A 23,214-nucleotide genomic window follows, 5' to 3' on the forward strand; every position below is an offset into this window, starting at 1 on the left:
CAAAGGCAAAACAAGTCAGAAGCGCCCCAAATCTGCGGCGGAGACTGAGGCAAGGTCAACGCATGCGCCCCCGAAGCTGGGGAAGGCGAATGGCAGCGTCTCTCTCGCTCTCAACCTGCAGGGGTTGGAGCTCAGGAAATGCTTTCCCATTCACATAGATACACCCCCATAGTCATACCATCTAAAATGGCGTACCCAGTGGCCATTTCTCCTCCAGCTTGGAGAGAATTTCCTACCTCGACAGCGGCACTGGCATCGGCAGTGGCATCGGCAGCATCGGGCCGTGCATCTGGCAAGAAGAGCAGATGATTTTTAACAAATTTCATTAACATCAGAGGTCCGTAATCATTCAAGCATCGCGTTTCGTAACAGGGCCAGGTCAGAGAACCTCGACGCAAGCCGCTAGAAAGTTCCCAATCGAATTATTAGCGACAATCTAATTTTTTTTTCAAACACTAAAACTTCGCAAAATGTGCCAGTAAACAAAGGAAGTTCCTGCTGCCAAAATCATCCCATGCCCATCCGAGAACTTTGCGAAAATTATGTAACTGCCAGTAATTGTGACTTTGAATTTTTCAAAATAAACGAAAACACAATGATCGATGAGCAGCACCCAATGCAGATTGGCATGTGTAAGTATCAATCGACTCTACTCGACTCGACTAGACGAAGTGATTCCTGACCGAAGACCAAAAGCCGACGGCTTTTCCAAGACTTGTATTTTCCGACGGCATTTTTACCTCTCAGCGAACATCATCGAGGAAAACAAGAGCACCCACATATCTAATAAGTGAAAAGTCCCTTCAAAGGTGCAGCCTTCAGTCATACTGAATCCCGAATTCACAAGGACAAAGAATATTTATTCTTCCATAAGACTTTATTGTAATACATCAGATGCATTCCTATTCATGTTCAGTATTCAAAACAATCCACTTAAACACTATCTCCGAGTAAGAAATCCATTACGAATCTATTGCAAAAAGTAATCCCTTAAACTTTGAACCATCGAAAGTTTCTAGTAGTTTTAGTATATATCCCAGCATAGACATTGGCCTTAAACCTTAGGAGCACAGGAATTGTCGACTCCTTATCCGACACTAAAATATCACACATGCCGACAAATATCCCTATAAACTGAGCCTCCCATTCGCAGTGACACCCACAAGTTGAACATCAAGTGCTCAAATCCAACTGGCGAAAAGCCAGAGAAAATTTCAACATATTTTCCAGTGCAAAGCAAATTTGACTTCTGTCAGAGATTAGGCCAAAACAAAGCATTTACGCTGCGATTGCTGGCACAACAAAACGGATCCGTAATTTCATTGTGTGCCCAAATCCGATTAAATAAAACGCTGTCAGTCCCCGGCAATGCGAGGCAGCGACTGACAAACGGCTGAGGCTGAGGCTGAAGCAGAGGCTGTGGCGGTGGCAAGGCTGGGGCTGTAGCAGCGGCAGCGGCGACACACAGCTTCCTGGCAAGGGTTTCCGCTCGCGGGCTGCTGTCTGTCGACTGCCAACATATGCCGCCAGCCGCCAGCCGCCTTAACCGACATCGCAAGTCCCCGTTCCGCACCCGGAACTCGGGCTCCGTTTCGGTCTAAGCCAAAGCATATTTTTTTTGTGTATGATGCCTCCTAAGGGTGGGTAGCGTAGCCCTGTTGTTGATTCATTTAAATGCCCCGGTTAGCCCAGCACACTACTCCCCGATTCAATGAAATTCATTTATAATTTAGTTATAAGCATCGCGGGGTGGCTGCTCGCCGTTCCCCTGTCCGCCCCTTAGTTCTCAGTGCACATTAGAATCTAATTAGAGCGGGGGGTAGACCTATCAATGTCGGATTTGCACTTGTCGTCCCAAATCCGCGGAGGCCATGCACAGCCATGTCCGGCAAACATGTCCGAATATATTTTGATCTGTCAAAGGGCATCGGCATCACAGAGCGGACAAAAGTGTAACAGGTGTGGCCGCTGAGCGGCTTAGTCCGCTGCAGTCCCTTGGAGCACCCATTCTACAAAGTGTCTAAAGTTAATCAAAGCAAGGGAAACGGCTGACAGACTGCAGGAGGTGGCTGTTGCCATTGACAGTTGAATGGGCAGTCCTCTTTTCTTTGAAGTAACTCCTCTGGAGAGTGACAGAAATCGACTTTGATCTGATCATCAGATTTCTAATTGGCTTTCCCGATATTTGCCAAAATCAACTACTTGATGGGAGGACAGAGGAAATCACTGACTACTCTCAAAATGTATTCATTTAATCTGTGAGAGTGTTCCCGACTCATTTACTCATATTTTATATCCTTATTTATAAAGAAGAATAATGTGAGCAGAACAAAAAGAATACTCTTCCATGAGCCAATCAAAGATCTCTTAATTTTTATTCTTATAAAACCACTAAGTGTTGGAACTATACATACATCAATTTTACATTTAGAAATCGGTATTAAAATACTCCATTAAAATACTTTTTGTCAATGCATTGTCCTGATTATACTAGGTAGGTACATTTAAGGAAATTAATATCGCTGTGCGACCAAATGAAAGATTTTAAATGTACTTTCCACGAGACAAAAACTAAGTTTTAATCCTCGATGGGTGGATCAGTCTCTCATAGTTGTACTTCCCAATATACCCCCCAAAATCTTTTTTAAAAATTCCAAAACAGCGATTTGTTGATATTGAGCATTTCTATTATATTTATTCGGCATCTGCAGGCCAGATATCCACAAAAATAAATTAATTTAAAAGATAACTATCACAAGATTTTTGATTCGTGTCGATAGAGCGGAAATACCTGAAGATATAGCCACCCAAAGTTTAACTTTTTTCCCATTTTGTTTGATCAACATTTGGATTTAGAAAGAATTTTGTTTTTATTTGCTATGGTCCTATTTTTAGACTTTAGTTCTTTAGTCGCATTGATTTTCAAGAAAATGTAGTTACTCATCATCAAAATTGTCCAAAGAATAGCAAAGGTAGCATTTATTTACTAAATTAACCCTATTTTATAATAGACTAAGAAATAAGGGAAATGATCTGCCCATCCAGGTCTACAGCCTAACTTTTGTCTCGTGCTAAGTACAAAATGATTATCGGACAGTGTAATTAATATTAATATTATTTTTAATCATTTTTTAACCACCAACAGCCTAATGGCATAATCGTTTGTGGCTTGTCTTTTGAATGTTGCCACCAAATTCCAAACAGAATAAAACTTAACTTGAATGAAGTAACATCTAATTAAGGCAACGATTCAGATAAGTTCCAGCGAATATAGTACTAGAGGAGTTCTGATATTTTGCTAATATAATACCCATCCTCGAAATAGCTCAGTGGACTTGCCCGTGAGCTAACAGTAGAGGCGTGTTTCAGTCGTACAAAAAAATGCAATGTAAATGACGGCAGAATAACTTTAAAATTCTCTGCATATTTCGTGGCATAAATTTGCATACCAGATAAACATAATGTTTCAAAAATTTAATGAAATTATGCACACATTTAAATCATTCATTCAAAATGCGGAATGACAAACCCACATTGACGGGAGGGGGCCACGCGTAAGGGGGCATGCAACAATAACACTGAAAAAGGCGACACACACACACACGTAAATGCTGGGAAACAAATTACGGTGAAATTTCAGCAATTTGCCATAAATTGAGACAACACGGAACAAAAGGCCGAGCACAACGAGCACCGCAAATGTACAGTAATTTTTTGCCGCCATTCCGAACAATCGCGCGCACACACACACACACAAATCCATTACGTATACGCAGAGGCTACGCGGGCTTTTTCCTTTTTTCGTTTTGCATAAAAGCCATAGCTGGCGGATGGGAAGTATTTCGAGTGCAGCCAGACAGGGGGACCAGGGGGGGGGGGGGGGAGGGGCCACACATTCGCTGCTGGAAAAGTCATTTCAATAATTGCAAAACCACAAATTTACTACAACTCGAAATGGTTGGCAAATGGTCACACAACTCCGATGAACAGTGGCACTCGCAGTGGGCCATCGCAGTGGGAGGCGGTGGCTACGCTCTGGACGGCAGATGGACACTGGATGGATCGGAGCGAAGCGAGTCGAGTCGAGTCGAACCGCAAATACAAATCCTGTTGTTTGGGGCATAGTTTTTGCCACGGCCAACCGACCGCAGTTGTAAATTTGAGGCCCACACAGGCGCAAAAAGCTGCACACACCAACCCATGTATAAGTACGCACTCATACACAAACACTCACTCCTACTCGTACTCGTACTCTTACTCGGACACTCCTCTCGCAGCCGCAATGTGCATGCCAAAGGGAAAATAAAAAAAATATCTGAAATGTTTCTCATTTGCATGTTGGGGGCTGCCCCACGACACGACCACAAAACCAAAATAGTTCCAATGGACATAAAATGTCAACAGCAACATCTACTAGGACCAGGAACAGGAGCTGGAGCAGGAGCAGGAGCGAGAGCAGGATCCGGACCCTGTTCAGGAGCGGGGCAGCCACAGGCTGGGGGGCTCAATCAACTGCTGTTGAACGGAAATGAACGCATGTTAACAACACCAGCAGCAGCGGCGGGAGCGGGAGCGGCGGCAGTGGCAACGGCAACAGGAAGAGGTATGACAGCAGCAACAGCCACTACAAGTGGCAAAGCCGGAGCAGCAGCCCACAATGACAAAATGGCGTCAGTCAGCAGAAATGTCAACGGAAGTTGCAACAACCACAACAGCAACAGCGCCATAAACAATGGCCACGCACAGCATCCACAAACGATGGGCCTGGACATGGGCATGGGCATGGGTCCGGGTCCCGGTCCTGGTCCGGGCCCGGGTCCGGGTCCGCCCCAACTCTGTAACCGCATTACCTTGGGGGAGTGCAGTCTAAATGGGATGGACGGCTTCACGGCACCCGCACCTCCATCTGCATCAAACACACCGCAAGCGCCTCAACTGCTGCAACAGCACACGGTTATGGGAGGGGACATGGGGGCCGGAGGTTGCATTGGACCCCCGATGAACAACTGTGCCCACTGCTGCCGGCCAATTTCTGATCGCTACATCATGCGCGTGGTGGATAACTCCTTCCATGAGGGCTGCCTCAAGTGCACCGCCTGCTCCCTCCACCTGGTGCACTCGTGCTACGCTCGGGAGGGCAAGCTCTACTGCCGCATCGACTACGAGAGGTGAGTGGCTATGCCTGGTGCCGGAGAACCATTTGACCCCAGCAATGTTTCCATTCCACGCAGACTCTACATCCGCAATCGTTGCCTGGGCTGTGGCCATAAGGTCGCCGCCGATGAGCTGGTGATGCGGTGCCACGAGAACGTCTTCCATCTGAAGTGCTTTGCCTGTGTGGTGTGCGGGGCCCTGCTGAAGAAAGGCGAGCAGTATGTGGTGAAGCAGGGACAACTCTTCTGCCGCTTCGACTACGAGAAGGAGGTGGAGATGCTGCAGGGCTATGGTAAGTCCGCGACGTCTTCGACTGCATTCAAATCGCTGACCTGCTCCATTATGTGTTCAGATTACTATGGCGACGACCTCTTTCCGCCCAAATTGGATGGACGGCGCGGCCCCAAGCGACCACGGACGATCCTGAACACCCAGCAGAGACGCTCATTCAAGGCCTCTTTCGAGGTGTCGCCCAAGCCCTGTCGCAAAGTGAGAGAGAATCTGGCCAAGGAGACTGGTTTAAGCCTAAGGATTGTGCAGGTAACAAACGAAATATCTGCATTTGTTATGCTTGAAAACTGCATACCTTTCCCTTGATTAGGTGTGGTTTCAGAACCAACGGGCCAAGGTCAAGAAGATACAGAAGAAGGCCAAGCAGGAGCCGCCCAGCAAAGGAGCCAGCGACTCCCAGGACTCACAAGAGTCCCACGACAGCAGTCTGGCTACCAAAATCAAGGACGAGGCGCACAGCGACAGCGAGTCACAGATGGAGTCGCCGTATTCAAATGCCTCCGAGGGATTATCCAGGATGCGCTGCATCAAGGAGGAGCAGGAGCAAGTGCCCTTCAACTGCATGGAAACCAACAAGGGTAAGTGCCACAGATAGCACCGCCGTCCCCGAACTCCCTGAAGATAACCCCTTCCCGGATGGCCTATCCACAGAAAACTGTAACAAGAACAACGAGCCCATCCTGAACACCATTCTGGGTCTGAGCTACGCCACTTTCCAGCAGCTGATGGGGCCCTTCACGCAGACGCCCATGATCAACCCGATCGACCGACTCTACAGCATGCAGAGCTCCTACTTCCGGCCCGAGGAGTTGGGTGCCTACGGCGAGTGCGGTGTCAAGGAGGCCCTCGAGCACTAGTCCATCCCTAAGGCCCCCCAATTTTAAGCCCAAATCAAAATTAGACCTTGTAAAATAAACGAATGTTAATGTGCTAGCAATTGAACCCACACAGCGCAGCCTCTTACGCAGCACAGCACCCCAACGATGGCCACTGCCAACGATGCCACTTGCAGCACTTGCGCAACCACCCCACGGAGCCACGCAGCCACCCGGCGCAAGGTTGCGGACCGTTCAGTGGTCCTGCAGGTGCAGCCCGGAAATTAGTTCCGCTCGGTTGACAGGAGGAACAAAGCATTTGACACAGCAGTCACAGTCACCCCGAAGCGGGGTGCAATCGGCTGTACGGGCGTAAAATGCCGATTCGTCATGCATAGTTCAGAGGGCCTTGCTCCTGCTCCTGGCCAGCCCCTGCCCGGCCCTCTTCGTGACGGCCCTGTTGACAGCATCGACATCACAGTGTCGCAATCGTCCTTTGTGTGACACTCTTTGTCATTCGTTTCCGTGGTGGGGAAAGCGGCAACCAAAGCTCCCAGATAGCCTTGGTATCCGATTTGGCCCTTAAAATGGCATTTTCGAATGTTTGGCGGAGTAAAACGGTAGGGTCTATTTTAAGTTTCAGTAAATCCCAGGCACTGAGACACTAGCACGGAGGCTGAGGGATGAGCACCTAGACGAACCGAACCGATCTATCTTTGACTCTCAGAGGCACCGGAGATACAAAAACTTTGCATTGCCAATCACTGCCACGTTTCCGAGCTTCCATACGATTCTTATAAGTAGCACCTAACCTGGGCTAATCATTTCTCTCTCTTTTTTGGTTGTGATTCCTCTTTTTTTTCGATTTTTTTCCCCCAAGTCGTGTAGCTATGGTATCTCAACGATATCCCTGATTGGTGATCCTTTAAGATTGTTTACAGCAAGCATAAATTTAAGAACTTAAATCGGAACCCATCAAACAATTAGTCCTCAAATTGATTTTCGGGGAACTGCAACACGTGTTTACACAGCCCGTCCATGTTCCAACCCCTCCAAAGTGCCCCAGCCCCACCCCCAACCCCAGCCACATCTCCACCCCCACCCACAGACTTCCACCCAGCGCAACTTTATGCAATTTGTCACAATATGTGTCACATTAGCCACAGCAATTGTGCTTAAACGTCACCGTCACCGTCTCCGCACTACGGCTGTTGTCCTCATCAGCGCCGCTAACCAGATTATACCCCAATCGCGACACCGATACGGCTCCGTGTCTGGCTGTGCCGATGATTCTAGGAGGGGATGGAGGTAGAAGTAAAAATAGTCAAACAAAGGGCCCGGCCCGCCCTGGCCTCACCACCATAAAAGTAGAACGAACCACCACCGAGTGCAGCCCTCGAGGAATCTGCAGACGAGCAGTCGTCCACCCTCTCTGCCCGATGATATGAGGATGATAGAGCATGTAAGTCGTTTTCGATACACGCATTAACAGGGCACGTAAAAAAGAGATCCGAGTCCGCATCATTAATCAAACGCGGACAAGGCCAAACAAGTGCACGGAGCGGCTCTGCAAAAAAACAAAAAACAAAAAGCAAAAAACAAAAAACAGCACGACGAATGCGAGAAAAAGCGTCGCGAGTCCTTGTTTGCCCAATGTCCTTCCGCACTTGAGAGCAGCTCTTGGCGCCACATTCGAGCGACGCCACCGAGCACGTGGTAACGACGCGTCGTTTGTGTTCAATGATCTTTTTCCGCTCGTAAATGTGTAAATTACGTAATTAATTACCGTTACGGCAGTGGGCAGTGGGCGGTGGGTGTATTCAAATGCTCACTGGCAAAAAAAAACATGTGGAAATTCCACTCCGGAAGTATTCCGTGTCTGCAGTTCGAAGAACGCAAGCCAGATAAGCATACATATGTGGATGTTCCATACGATTCCATTACAGCTCAAGGATTCCCAAATTATAAAGTGGCTTTAAGCTCGGAATATCAAATACGAGGATTAGGCTCTATCTCTACTGTAATTTTCAAGTTTTAATAGAATACAAAATATTTACTCCTCAAAATTAACATTATACTCCACTGATCGTAAAATTATTAGTCCAGAATTATGTGCAAATAAAATACCAATTTGAGGAGCCCCAAAATATGCTCCAAATCGAAGAATGATTATTATGGCAGAGTCAGCCGGGGAAAGGCCTTTAAAATCGAATCAGTTTAACAAATCGTTGACAAAAGTTGAATTTTGATGCGATATTTCCAGCTCGTAATACAATTCGCCATCACTTTATGTAAACAATAAAATCAAATGGCAATTTTTTTTCCCCATAAAGGACACCCACAATGAGGAGAAAAACCGCACTGAGCAAATGTGCAATATAAATCGGGAAAATAAATGTGCCATTATTTTTATTTACTTAGGGCGTGTGTGTTGACAAAAGACCAGAAAGGCAAAAGTGTTTGAGCAATTGCCATCAAAGTGAAATCATTTTTGGGTGGAAAATGCCAAAAACAATGTCCAGATCCTGTGGGAATTGGACTCGTGTGAACGAAGTATCATGTATGTAGTTGTTGTTGACCCATATAAACAGAGAATGGAGAAGTACTTTAAAGATCAATTCTGTGTGAAATATGGCAAATGCTTTTGGTGATACACCAAAACCAAATATGATAGGGTTTTCTTCTGCCAGGTAGGTTACCGAACATGAATTTTTGTTCTGTTTGGAACTGTGCTGAGAAAATGTCAGACAACGCCAACAAGTATATCGAGCATTTACATCCGCTGCTTTTCTTCGACTCGCTCATTCGAAAGCGCTGATTGGTGCTATGGAAAAACATGAATCAGATGGTATGTGTGACTCATAGCTACAAATGCGACACCACCAGAACCATTGAACGGCTTGCTCATCGGCACGGATCCAGAATCAAACCTGTTCCTGAAGTCCATTCGCACTGAATGGAAGCATTAGTTCATGCTTCCAAATGACTTCGTTCGGACCAACAGAAATAGTTAATAATACTGCAGCAAATGGTTTGCCGGGTCAGCTAGTATTAAATAAATAAATATACATACATATATATAGGATTTTAGTTGTTTGTTTTAGTCTTGTAATGTATGTATGTACATACATCTGTATGTATTTGCTTAAGACTGAACTCAGATCTTCGCAAGCAAACTGGAAGCAAAAGTTTTCACTTATAATTATGTAAATCAGAGCCCAGGAACATGAGCAGGTCACCGCAAAGAGCCACACAAGTTGTCGGCCAGCAGGGGGACCATCTTGCACAGATGTCACTCATTGGCCTGGCCCTGACCAAGTAGTTCAAATAAGTCTGGGTGGCTGGGTAGCTGGGTGGGAGGGGCCGCAATCTAAATGCAAATGGACGGCCAATGACTAAATGTGAGCCGCTGGCCCAGAAAACCACAAAGCCATAACCAGGAATCTCTCGCATAATACAGCCGAAGAAGCCTGAAAGCCAGAAAGCCAGATAGCCAGAAAGCCGAGGGGAGAACGGCGGTAAATGAGCGGGCCAAGTCATTCAGAGTAGTTGAAGCTGTTGTGCATGGCCGTACGTGCCATGCGTACGCTGTACGGTCGAGCCCGACATTTGGAACAAAATTCATAAATGCTAATTTCAACACATTGCGCACACGCTACAAATATGAATATTTACCATAACTACGCCAACAGACGCACACGCAAATCGACTTCGATTGCCTAGGAGCTAGAGATGAAAAGAGATGGAGCTAAAGGCGGAGTGGAGTGGAGTGGAGTAGTGTGGAGCGGCTGTCAGGACTCCCACTCCGGGAGCTTCAGACTCCGGAGCTTCAGCCACTTGCCTTTATCGACGAACACTCTGCTTCTGTTGTGACTTTACTGGTTCGGGTTTAATAAAATCCTTCTACAAAATGAAGCAATTGTGCATTTCAGCCTGCTGCTACTGCTGCTGCTGCTGCTTCTGATACTCACAGATACATTTGTTGCTCTGTGAATGCGAGTGTCGATGGGATGCGTATGGGGATTCGAGTATAAATGGTCATACGGCTGTGTGCTTGGCAAATATGCGTCAAAATCGCACAGACGCACAGTTTTTGAATACCAAATGGAGACAGGATGGGAATGCACTACGTGCATAGGCATACAATAGTCCATATTTGTCTACTCGATGCCACAGATTGAGATTGGTTCTGTGCCTTTTGTGCTTTTGCCTTGTGCCCGGTCTATAATTGGCCACTTGAATACCGGCCTGGGCAGCCACATAGCTGCCATCAGGCACCAGGCATCAGAATCCACTTGCCACTGCCACTGCCACTGTCCCTCTCAGAGAAACAATTCTTTGGAGGCCACACTCGGCCATTAAATTGAAAATTTCTTTCAATTGAGCTGCCAGCAGGCAACAGACTCTGCCACCACATTATGAGTTCAAACTTGCCCCAATCGGGCGACTAATGAGTTTCACATAGGCCGGAAAGTGGCACTAAGGCGTGTCGGCTCTCTCGAACGGTCATCGGATGCCTAATGAGAAAAATTCTCTCACTCTACCCAAGCCATATGGTACTGTAATTGGAAATTACGTACATACATGTATGTGGAAAATACTCAAACCACAAGGTTTGGAGCTTAAGAGATACTCGTAGAATATTCTTTGGGCAGTGGACAAAGCGCAAGGGATCGACTCAATACTCACATACAGAAAAATGTCAGGTAACAAGCTATTATCGAAATCAGTAATTTATTCAGTTCCACTTTCATCTTTCCATGTATCTATTTCGATTCGAAATCAGAGATCCGTGATAGAACTTGTATTTTGCCTTTGACATTTGCTCTAGCTGGTCCCGCCCCCAAAAAGACGAAATTTGAATTGCAAAATCCGGCAGCTGGTGAATCGAACGCCAAACTACGTTGAATATCCTCAATCTCAGGGCCACACCTCCCACCTCATCAGCATCGACATCCCAGTTCTCAGTGGGGTTCATCGTCGCCTGTCTCCGGCAGCCTCCGGAGTCCTCCTGCATTGACAGGCCAGACACCAAAGGGGCGTAGTTCAAGACAATGAATGTAGCTACAGCTGGAGGAAGATTGACTTTTGAGCAGGCCAGGCCCCGGCCAAGGTGTTACCAACTGCGACTCCGACTCTGACTCCTTCTGCTAAAAGGCAGAAGCCAGAAGCCAGAAACCAGGAGCAAATGCAAATGCAAATGAGCAGCAGGCGAGGAGAAGTCGCTTAATATGCAAATTTCGAATACATATTTAAAGGAAAATTGTGGTCCTGCTGCAACATTTTCGTAGTCGTAATTTGGGCAAAACCCAAACCATGAAGATTGACAAAAATACGAAAATACGAAAATGCATTGCATATTTTTGCATATGACCGGAATGTTTTTCATTATGCTGCGCTGCCAATAGGGCCAGCGAAAACCCAACATCAAATGGATGCCATGGATGAGTGTTCGAAGTGAGTGAACGTACACTCGAACAGCAGTAACGTGCGTATCTGTGTGGGGCACTGAAAGTCGCGAGCATGTATTAAAAATATCTTCTAGATACTTTAGAAGCAGTAGCTCAAAGCAGAAGTTAAGCCCAGCAGCGGCATCAGCAGCAGCAGCGGCAGCACTAGAAGTCGGGCTGCAGTGTGCCGAAGGAATAAGATGTTGGCTGATGCTGCAGCCGCTGGAAAAAATGTTTTTATTACATTTCCCGCGCGTATTTTACGCTACTCACGAAATACTTGAAGCCAGCAAAGGCTCCCAGCAACGCAAACCAAGTCAAAATAAATAAATATCCAGCAGCAGAGGCAGGAAAAGGGAGAGGCACGGTACGGCCCCACTGTTCCCCCACCCCCCAAACACCCCAAGACACAACATCGGCACAACGGCAGTCACACCCACGCACAAAGCCGCGCGCATCAAAGCGTATTCACAAGTGGTCGGTCCTTCGCGCTTTGCTGATTCTGCCAAGGCCCAAAGGATATTCAGGCAGCAGTCCCTCGACTTTCTTTCCACCTCCTGAAGGAGTTGTCTAGGAAACTTTTCTGCGAGATACTCAAGTCACTGCTCAAGTCGCGCCACTGCCGCTAAAGCAAGCCCTTTCCTCTTTTATCATAAAAAATGCCGGCGAAAAAAATTAAACAGAAAATTGAATAAAATGGAAAAAAGAAATAAAGTGTAACCAGATACTCGGCAATGCCCTCTTGGATTTTCTGTTTAAGAAAAGCCTGCAAAATATGAACTAGCAGCTGAATTGCTGTGCGCTCTAGGGGGGAGGTTTCCAATTGCCTTCGATATCTATAGAATACTGCATTTCAATACGATTGTAGGTATACTCAGTATTTCAATGACACTTCATCTTCAGCCAGCACACAATCATCACTATGAAAACATAGTGTGACCTGAAACCAAGGAAAAAATGTTTTTTCCAAGAAGGCTTAGGTGGGTTTAAGTGGATGATTTATAAATAATATCCTATATTTAAGTTCATCTCATGTTTAAGAACTCTGCAGCGAAAATATGAATATAACTAGATAGAAATTATGTTTCCCTGATAGCCATTTTCAATATTAATTAAACATAATAAACATAAACAATATTCTTAACAAAGCTTTTTTGAGAACTTTGTAGTTGAAAGCATTTTTCTGAGCTGTTATAGAATACTACGATTTCTAAAGTTTAGTTATGCGAAGAGTATTCACTTGTGTACTTATTAATATAAACAAAATTTGTTTGCTCTAGCCCCATTGGACCCAGTCAGAGATCCTGTACAACCCATAAGTCAGCTACTTGATAAAAACACAATATTTCATGGGGAACCGTCTCTGGGCACCCGACAAAAGCCCTGAACAGACCTGTCGCCATTTAATAGAATTTTTCTCCAGCTTCCAGAGGGTCCCCGTGCCTCCCGGTGCCACTCCACCCTTCGCCGTCGATTTTCCACTTTCCACTCGCGGGCTTGGCTCTGGCTCTGGCTCTGCTTTTTTTTCCGAATGCAGATTATGTTTTCATTAAATTATGGTAGCTATGGTTACTTTTATACAATCCAAAGCTACTTCAAACACGAGAGTGGTGCGTGCCAAGCCGTTGCGACCCCATCGCCACAGACTCCGCCCCCTCTGCCCGGCGACGGGGTGGCATACCCCAAGACGACAAAAGGAAAAAAAAACGAAAAAAGTATTCGCACAATAGAACGCGTTGTATGGGGGTATTGGGGGGTGTTGGGTTCTAGGGGTAGTCAAAGAAAATTGTAGTTTATTTTTATTACATTTACTCGTATTCCACGACTCCCATTCTTCCATTCGATTCAAGCCAGCCCCAGCCCCAGTCCCAGTCTCATCTCCAGCTCCCCCTTACTTGCATTCACAATCGTTTCCATGCATTTGCATGCGTCGTGATCGTGACATGTGCGAAGCGGCAAACGGAGCGGAAATGGAAGATGGCGTTTCTCATTCCCTTTCGAAGGGGGAATGGAACGTTTGAATCGAACAAACGACAGTATTTCTAATGATGATGTAATTCGGCTCTTAATTCAGCAATGTCCAAGCAGTAGTTTGTGGGTTCCTTCGCGTCATATCATTAGAGAAATCATCGTATTCAGCGATCATCAGAGAAGTTCTAGTTGGAGAGCCATATTATGATGGCAAAGGAGGAATCTGTTAGTCCTCAAGGGTATCCTTCCTTCCTTCCTGGTTTTATTCCAAATTGACACGACTGCCTCCGTGTGTGCATGTGTGGAGCCGTTACTTCTGCTTTTCCCGGAGTTTTCGCTAGTGCGGCACGTACATTTATTACTTTTGCCTCCTCTCTCTTCACACACGCACACACACATACACGCCCCAGAAGCAAGTGAGAGCCGCAGTCTTTTCTCCTATAGATGCATGCAAAGCGGTTTACATTTTTTATTGCGAAAATGTAACGTGCCGCATGCGAATTGGTTGCTTTGACTGGCGTCTTCTCCGCCCCAGCCTCGCAACGGCAGCCTTTTCGGCACCGCCATCGCTTTTAATGTTAACTTTTTCCGTGCCTGTGCCCCACTTGCAAAGAAATATGAAAAATATTCGTAATAGAGTTGTTTGAAATGTACAATAAGCATTCAAGTGGCTTCGCCGAATGCCATGACGAGCCGGGGCGTACGCAGGGAGAGCAGCATATGCACATACGGGAACTACCGTTAATGTGGAGCCGGAGCCGGTGCCGGAGCCCCGCCCATATGCGAGAGTGGGCTAAAAGAAAATGGGTGCCATATCGGATAAATTGTACAAAAACCAAGCATTTTCCATAGGGACCGTAGACACGCATGCATATCTGAAATGTAAATACAATAAATATAAAAGAATCCATACGTTGTTTCATTACGAATAAAGTTGCCAATTACATTTCACGCTGATTTAGGCCAGAATTTATATGCTCTCCGCGATCCATTTTACAAACAAATCAACGTGAATTACTTTGACTGCAATTAGCAAACAAAAAATTACGTCGTTTACTAAGCGACAAGGACGTCAAAATGCAATAATGTACTTGAACATATTCAGTTGAGCTTGAATAAATAGGCATTTTCTGTAATGCTTTTGAAAATATTAATAAATAGCCTTTAAAAACGTGTCCTGGAAACCACAAACTTTCTTGCTATATTAACAATGAATCAATCTATGAAAAAAAATTATTTCATATAAATCGGTAAGTTGGTTAAAAAGATATAGCGGTTTGACTTTTGAAAATTGTTGAACCTATTCAGTTGAGCGGCACTGTATTTGATATGTCAAAGCCAATGGGGTCGGCAACGCTTCCTTCTGGGTATTACACACATCCACTTTCACCTCAAATATAATATACCCCTATACTCTTCCAGAACCGGGTTTGAAAACCATTACAAAATAAAGATTATTTCTTTTTTATTTTTAAAAGAAAATTAAAGAATTTCAGATCAGCACCAAAATTCAATTTCGGCTCCCAATAACTAAAATTTTGTAATCAGAACAGAACTACACATCTTGAGATCCAAAAAATATTTATTTTGTTCTCTTTAATCCTTCGAGTTGGTCCACTGTGGACGACTCACATCCATCAGATCTGCTCACCGTAAATGCAGCCTTCACAACACCTCCCGCCCTGTTGCATATGAAAAAGTTCAGTGTCTGATGGTGCAGGCAGAGCCCTGAGATACGAGTGTGCTATGCATGGGGGGGGGGGGGGGGAAGGGGGTTGGCATAGGGAAATTTTTAATAATTTCTGCATCTTCAACACTGTGAATAAAAATGGTTGCTTTGATGGTGGCAGCAGCGTAACTAACAATAAAACTTTTTAGTGTGAAACGTGAAGCGGGGACAAAAATATGGACACATATGAAGTCATAAAGTCATATTAACACGTACGAATGCGCACAGGATATTAATGTGCACTGCTCGCTGGCACCGACGCACACATGCATACCGAGTGGCAGACACACATAGATGGTGGCCTGGCCCCATAGACAGCCAGAAGGGGCATAGTTTTTATTCGCCAAGTTGCCCCGACCTTTGGTGCTAATATAATTTCATATATTGTGGTTAAATTTCAGCAAAGAGAGGAAATGAGCTTCAGTTTTGACAGGGCCATCGCTTCGTCCTGCCAGCCGACGCAAACTAATTTCAGGCAATGCCCAGACCCGTTCCAACTCCATCCTAGACTCATAGCAGCCTGAAAAATCCTGCAGTCCACAAAAAACTTTATGAATTACAGAAGCTGTGGAAAAAAAAACAATAACAGCAGCGCCAAACAATACCATCCGCCGACCACAGCCCAGAGATTGCAATGAAACAAAACGCACTCGAAATTGTTCTCGTTTTTTTAAACAAATTCGGCGCCCGCACAAGAGTTTCGTTCTCCGGCCAGTCCTCGGAGGCCCTCAAAAAGGACCCGTACACTACAAACGGAATCAAGTCCATCTGGCACGGGATTCCCATGGGGCCCCAGAGCGGAAGGAGGGCCATCCAATCATTAACTTTTTTGTTTGACCAATTCGAAAACTGATTTTGGTCAAGCGAATGAAACACTGACCTCTGAGCCCACACATACGAGGTGAGTTCGGTTAATACTCCTACGATATAGCACGGTTTCGTTATGTCTTATAAATATTTTACATCTATTCTTGGGGAAACCAATTTATAATTCTTCAAAAGTGTTGTGCAGAACCTATAGGAGAAATGTCAGATCCTAACATACGTGTTTGAACATCAGCAGCCTAGTGTAGCGGTTTTTAACCTGCAGCATTTTCGAATCATACTACTTCAAAGTAACAGATACATAACATAGATACATAGATACTTGTATACTCGAATTGAAAACCGAGCGGCAACGTTGTGATGCGCGGCAAGGGCGGCGGCTCTACTTTAATACCCTGTAATCAGTCAGAATATACATATGTGATCTTATGATTTAACCTATACATTATATTTTATACTTAAGCGCCGGAATCTCTCTCTCTCTGTCCTTTGTTTCGCTGTTCGTTACTAATTTGTTGGTTAATGCGGGGAGGGGGCGTCGAGGAGAAGGGAAAAAACATAGAGAGACAGAGGAACCACGACCACTAGTTATGTAATTATGCTAATTGTTGCGTTTTGTTTATCCTTTTAGGCGGAACCTAATAACCTATTTGATTAGAGTTTTAGAATATTTTAATTAGTCTTTAAATTATTTCCGTTTTCCGCTTCTGTTTTGTATTCTCCTAAATCTGTCTCTCTCTCTCTTGTTACATTAACACCAGATATATTGCTATCTCGCTTCCCTCAGCTAGGGGTCGCACACTGCACGAGGAAGAGAAAGAGAGAATAAGTTAGCGCGTGGAAGAAGTAGCGTAACCACTGCAATTTTATTTTTTCTTTCTGGCTATAATAATAATCAGGTCGGATCCAGAGTTGGCAATCTGCTAGATACGGTCATGCTCAAAGTTTTTGCGTATCTTCAAAATTGGGGAGGAAGGGGATGTAGCAAACTAACTTGATTCAGTGTGATAGCACAGGACTCTGCACACAAAATTTGGTTGCTCTAGCTCTTATAGTTTCTAAGAGCTAGAAGTCAAACAAGACGGACGGACAGAGATAACTATATCGACTCGGCTATAGATGCTGATCAAAAATATATATACTTTATGGGTTCGGAAACGCGACCTTCTGGGTGTTACACACCCACCACAAAACTTATATCCCTAAGCTCCTCGAGTACCGGGCATAATTAAATTTATATACATAATCTAATACCATATTATTGAAACAGAAGTGTTAGTGGTTCTTTAAAAACTGCAAATTTGTTGTAACTATTATCTCTTTTTTTTCAAATGTTGCCAATCACTCTTCCAATAGTAACTGGTTTATTTTTTCTTTTTTGAAACAGTCGTGCCCAAGAGTGTCTTGCGTTGTTGAAGTAACTAATCCGTAAATAAAGGGAACGATGAGATTTGGTACATTGAAACTAAGATACGTCTTAGTTAGCTACCATTCTTTCGAAAATATTCGAAAAAATACGAGACATCTTGGGCTTCGAAGCTATATTCGAGAAACCAAAATTTAACGTTTTGCCTCAATGGGATATTCCTGGAACGTGATCTTATTTGGAGACGCTTAATTTAAGATATTTTCAATATTCTCATATGTATATCAGCTTCATACTATTGGACATGCAGAAAAGGATAAGCACTTCCTTATATTCTTCCTCTGAATCCACAGAAATTTCGATCATTTGAAGTAATTTATGTGCGTTCATCCAGTACCTATGTAAATGCACTATAAATGCAATATATCTATATGCATATATATATATATATATATGTGATAATTTCCCCAAATAATGTTCCGAAAATAACTTTAGTTTCATTTGAAAATCTTTGTTACATGCAAATCCCCTACTTTTGGACCAACCCTCGCAGATGTGAATACTTATACGCATACACCCATGACCACAAATGCCACCAAGCTTTCCGCCCCAAGTGGGGTGCAGTCGCAGTAGGAGCCGAGACCGCGAGGCCACTTGAATGGTGCACAAGTGGCGGTGGCAGCGGCTGGACTCTGCCTGCGACTGCAACATGGCCAGCGCTATCGAATCGCAACCATGGCAATAAATTGCTGCTCGCCCGGGGCCCCAAGGCAGCCAACTCAAGTTGAAATTGGTCAAAAGTTTAACATATTTGCGTGTGTGTCCGAATGGCATATTGGGGGATGGTCGTTTTTGGTGCATTTTCGTGAGGGCAACGATGACGGCCCGGCCCCATTACGGAATGATGATGCTCGTGTAGATCCCCGGAGCTTATGAGTTTCCATTTTTGTTGGGGTATTTAGTCGGTTGATGGTAATGGAAGGACAATTCCGGCTTGAACGTTTAATTAAATCATAAGTAACGTATTATTTGTGCTTAAAACGAAATAAAATCTTCATAGGGTTTGCAAACTATTCAATAATCAGATCACTAGACACGATTCAACAATAACAATCATAAGAACTAAATAATAATCAAATAAATATTCTAACAATTGGGTTTCAAGAATCAACAATTGCTTAATTCAGATTCGTATAATAATATTTATGTATATTTACTACTATGTACTTCAGTTTAAACAATCAAAGTATTTTATAGTTCTTCGAGCTCTTTTCAACATTTGGACTACGTTAGTTAGCTAAAACACATTTAATTTAACTACTCGCTAGGCTTGTGCTTTAGAGTAGAGGTACAGAATTGTTTCTGAGTATGCATTCATAATCATTTCATAAGGAACGTATTACGATCTAAGGCCTCGAGGCGAAAGGCAAAAGGCGGCGTCTAAGTACTACCGCGGCGTTGCATGGCAAGTCACGAACGAGTATTTGGTATTTGACTGCAGACTAGAGTCCTATCTAGGTAATACAATGGCGACACACAACCGTAGGAAAGCTTTGACTAGCACTGTAGAAATGCCAGCCAGTCTCTAGCTGACAGATTCGAGTAAATGACTAAGTAGGTGTCTGGAGGAAGCTGCCGGAACAGCCACCTCCAGCTTTGACTAGCTAGTAGCTGCTAATGAGAGTCTACTGTATGGCACAGACGGCCGAGGCGCCCGTATATTGGTTATTCAAGCGACGGCGCATTCCCTCCAAGTAAATGTCCCGACTGAACAATCCAGCAGCCAAGGGAATCCTATAATGGAGACGAAAAAAAAAGTTATTCTATTAATTGCATCTCGGGCTTAATTTTAAAACTTACGCATCAGTTCCGGCACGGATGAGGGTTTTAAATAGTGCCCACACCGGCTTATGGTCCGATGTGGTTATCGAAGGTACCGAATCGTACAACAGGCACTGCACATAGGGCTGTGTCGGCGTGGATACGCCCGGTATTATGGTCTGGCGACGTATGACTAGGCCCTGGACCTGCCTGTACTTGTAGAGGATTCTGTCGGTGTAGGCCGGAGCACGCTGCTTTGAGGAGGTGTCAAAGTTCTGACTACCCGGATCGTACTTGTAAGTGGGTGGAAATGTTATATTCGCCTCCATGAACCCACGGAAGGCGGCACCGTCGGCCAGCACAGAAGAGAGTTGGTCCGTGTGCATGTAACCGTGTGGCAAGTGCGACGGAAGCGGGAACTTTGTGTTCTGAATCCACTCCATCAATTTCTCTCGCGGCTCACCGAGTCGGAAGTTCAGGTCACCGCACCAGAAGACGTTGTCGAAGTTTTGCGTCACATCCTTGTTTTTGTGCCGAAGGTTGGGCAGATTGCGTGGCAAATCCAGAGCGTTAATTATGCGCTTCACATCCGACACCCGCTCCTTCACCTTCTGCTGGTGGGCGGTCAAGTGGGAGGTCACAAAAAGCATGGAAGTACCGAATAGGCAGAAGGATATGGCCACTGCGCCCTTGGTGCGGAAGGCAGAGCCGGTGCGCACCGACATGGAGGCATCCTCCGGCGCCGAGCAGTACCAGATGAGATCGCGTCGCATGTAGACAGCCAAATGAAGGGTTCCCAGAGTGGTCGAATGGAAGAGCACATGCGAGGGGCCGAGGGTTTCCTGCAGCGTGACTTCCCACTCAAAGCGGTCTGGAGTGGACTCCTGGGTTCCCATAACAACTATGTCAGGCACATGCTCTACATTGGCCGGCAGCACAAAATCATTCAATTGTCTGTAATTTCAGCAGAGGAATCATTAAGTTAGGGTCCGCAATACGATGATATTTGCGTTTCAACTCACTTGGGTGGACTGTGACCGTTCATGTTCCATGTTCCTACGAAGATGGTGACTTCCTTCTGCGGAAGAACGCGGCTCAGTTCGCTGGGCCCCAGCAGTGAGGAGGAGCCCAGTCGGCCGTCCAGGTAGCTCCGTTCGCGTGCCTTCTCGGCAGGTATAAGGTTCAGGGCATGAGCAGCCACCAGGGCTTGGCGTGCGAGGTTGGAGCCAGAGCCTTGTCTCTGCAGCGTCATGTTTTCGTGCGACATGAAGCGGACGCCAGGCTGTTCCTGCATAGCCGCCTCAAACCCATCCGGCTGGCTGGCTATGTTGGGCGAGGACATGTGCTGCGGCGTTGTGGCCCGCTTAATATCTGTAGATTCTTCAGCGGTGTGCAGTTGCGGCAGCTCCTTCCCGGGCGGATATAGCTTCAGGCGGAGACGCGAGCGGCAGGCCGAAACTGCGATGGGCCGGATCGGGGATCGGGGCATGCTTTCACTTCTCGCGACAGCAGCGGAGGCCGATGCACCGGCTGTGGCCGAGGCGGCGGCAGCGGCGTTGCTGCATTGGGCAAAGAAGGTCTTGGTGCCGACGGGCGACTCTGGTGCACTAGCGCACTCACTGGACAGACGTGGTCGCTGAAACGATGTGCCACCCTCGCTGGAGTTCATCGAGACAGAATTGTTATCCACCATGCTCCAGCTCAACGATAGGTTGTCGCGGCGGAGCACGCTGTTGCTGGTGCTGTCCGGTATGGAATTGTAGCGCACCGTGACCGGTGGCGTCAAGGGCTTCTTCTCGGCCTTGCAGCAGAGGCTGAACTGGTGGCTGAATCGGTTGTGGTTCGGCGACCGGTGCTTGGGCGACTTGCGACGCATCACAACGTCCGCACCTCCATCGCTCTGCGAGCCCGCGTCACTGCTGTAGCGGTGGGCATGTCCTTTGCTCTTCGACGGCGGCTTGGTCCGCCTGTGGAAGCTTATCAGACCGCTGTGCGATTTCTCCAGCGGCAGAGTTTGGCTTTTGTGGTTGCTATTGCTGTTGTTGCTGCTGCTGACGGCAACATGGTTGCCCGCTTGCTCCGCTGTGGCCTTGGCGAAGCTCACATCATAGTGGCCGCAGGCGGACAAGGGTCGTCGTTGGAGGCTTGGCGAATCGGGAGTTACGGGATGGGGCTCCACCTTGCTAGGGCGCTTGGTCAGCAGCCCGAAGAGAGAGCTGCCCGTCTTGTGGCCAGAGCGGGGGCTGCTGGTGGAGCTAGTGATGCGCTCCTCGCTGCCAGCGGTGCTGTGCTGCATGGCGAACGAGTCGGACAAATAGTCTTATCAAATCGCTTTGTTCGTTGATTTCCCAGAGCAGAGCTCTTCCTTACATCACGAGGTTAGCTCAACCTCTGCCGGAGGAAGGCACTTTGCAAAGTAAATTTGTGCTTTGTTAGGTACTATCACGGGGATCTCTCGGCTGCCCATAGCGCGCGACTCGCGGCTAGTTTTCGTCTAACGTACGGTTGACATTTATGAGATTCTTGGCCTCTGCCCGCCGCTAACTGTTTGTTTTGCTCAGTAGCACGGGTATAATGGCATATAAATAGTAATGGCAGACAGCAGCCAAGTCGTCATCGAATAATGCAGATGCGCTGCCGTGGCCGTCGCTGACTTTTGTGACTTTTGCACAGTATTTGCTTTCCCAATGCAAATTATTTTGAGCACGTCGATGACGTATACGATCCGAAAATCTCGTACGAGTCGTACGAGTGCTGGCTAATTGGGCTGCTTGTCCCTCAGCTCAGCCCATCGGGAGTTTTGCGTTGCGTGTGTGTGTTCCACTGCAAGGATTTGAATGAATGAATAAACGCATGGCTAATTAGCTGGCGGAGGCTACTACTCATATGCGCACGCACGCACACTCACCTGCAGTGGCCCAGGATTCGCCGGGGACCTCCCTCACATGCTGTGCGGACAGTGGGATCTGAAAGGATTCAAAAAATCAATACAGCACAGTCATACAGTGTAATAACAGTCGCGACACTCGGAGGCACCCACGGGGGAGCCACGAGTCATGGCAGTAGTTACTCCGGCAATGCCTGGGCGCCAGCATTAGACATGGGGTGGGTTGACAGGGGTGGGTGGCTGTGGCTGCTGCCGAAACGGCGACGTAACAACATTGGCATGCTGTGGCTATGGCGCCCACACAGCCACCAGAGACACACAAACACACAGTCGACCACGTCTCGCGTCGCGATATGGCGACATCACTTCATTTGCACACCGCGCTGCTCCTATGCTGGGCTCGCGGGTGATTTATAATTAGCAGCCCATTGTTGCCGCCAAACGCTCGCCTTGGATGGCGCACGATGCTGAGTGTCTCGCGCGACACTCGCATTCAAGTTCAGGTTCAGGTGCACACACTAGAGCGTGCAGGTGCCGCATTGACAAATCCTTCCTACCTGATGGACACCTCTCTCACGAAACACCTATTTCGCTGAAGAACTGCCTCACTGCTCGCGGCACAACATTCAAGTATAGTATTGTTTGTGTAATTCAATATTGTGGGCAATGCGGCGCGCTGTTTGGGGGTCCGAGCGATGTTGGGGTGTTGGGGACTCTGATTAGGGATGTAAGTATTTTGATATATATTGTTGGGAGCAAAAACGATATCCATATATTATCGGAATATCGATATGAAAGTCGCACGTGAAAATAATATAAACGGTGCTGGCAAACGTTCAACAATCGGCACGGGCACTATCGGTTGTATAGGTATTCCTTCCGCACTGCACTATTATTTTGTTGTT

The 23,214-nt window shown here is 46.3% G+C and overlaps 2 protein-coding genes across 2 annotated transcripts; one reads left to right on the forward strand and one right to left on the reverse strand.

The window, feature by feature from the left end:
• Nucleotides 1–323: 323 nt before the first annotated feature.
• Nucleotides 324–6,406, forward strand: LOC108165583 (LIM homeobox transcription factor 1-beta). The gene is made up of 6 exons (XM_017301656.2): nucleotides 324–632; nucleotides 4,379–5,168; nucleotides 5,232–5,446; nucleotides 5,507–5,694; nucleotides 5,756–6,023; nucleotides 6,097–6,406. The coding sequence occupies exons 1-6, from the start codon at nucleotides 515–517 to the stop codon at nucleotides 6,300–6,302; spliced, it is 1,785 nt and encodes a 594-aa protein (XP_017157145.1). The 5' UTR covers nucleotides 324–514; the 3' UTR covers nucleotides 6,303–6,406.
• A 12,168-nt stretch (nucleotides 6,407–18,574) lies between these two features.
• On the reverse strand, nucleotides 18,575–23,042 carry LOC108153324 (inositol polyphosphate 5-phosphatase E). Its single transcript, XM_017283240.2, has 5 exons — nucleotides 22,867–23,042; nucleotides 22,331–22,388; nucleotides 20,445–22,245; nucleotides 19,462–20,376; nucleotides 18,575–19,395 (listed from the first exon to the last, which is right to left on the reverse strand). Exons 3-5 carry the CDS (start codon nucleotides 21,716–21,718, stop codon nucleotides 19,287–19,289), a joined length of 2,298 nt encoding a protein of 765 aa, XP_017138729.1. The 5' UTR covers nucleotides 21,719–22,245; nucleotides 22,331–22,388; nucleotides 22,867–23,042; the 3' UTR covers nucleotides 18,575–19,286.
• Between the last annotated feature and the right edge of the window lie 172 nt (nucleotides 23,043–23,214).

This window comes from Drosophila miranda, chromosome XR, assembly GCF_003369915.1.
Source record: "Drosophila miranda strain MSH22 chromosome XR, D.miranda_PacBio2.1, whole genome shotgun sequence".
In the NCBI taxonomy this organism is placed as follows: domain Eukaryota; kingdom Metazoa; phylum Arthropoda; class Insecta; order Diptera; family Drosophilidae; genus Drosophila; species Drosophila miranda.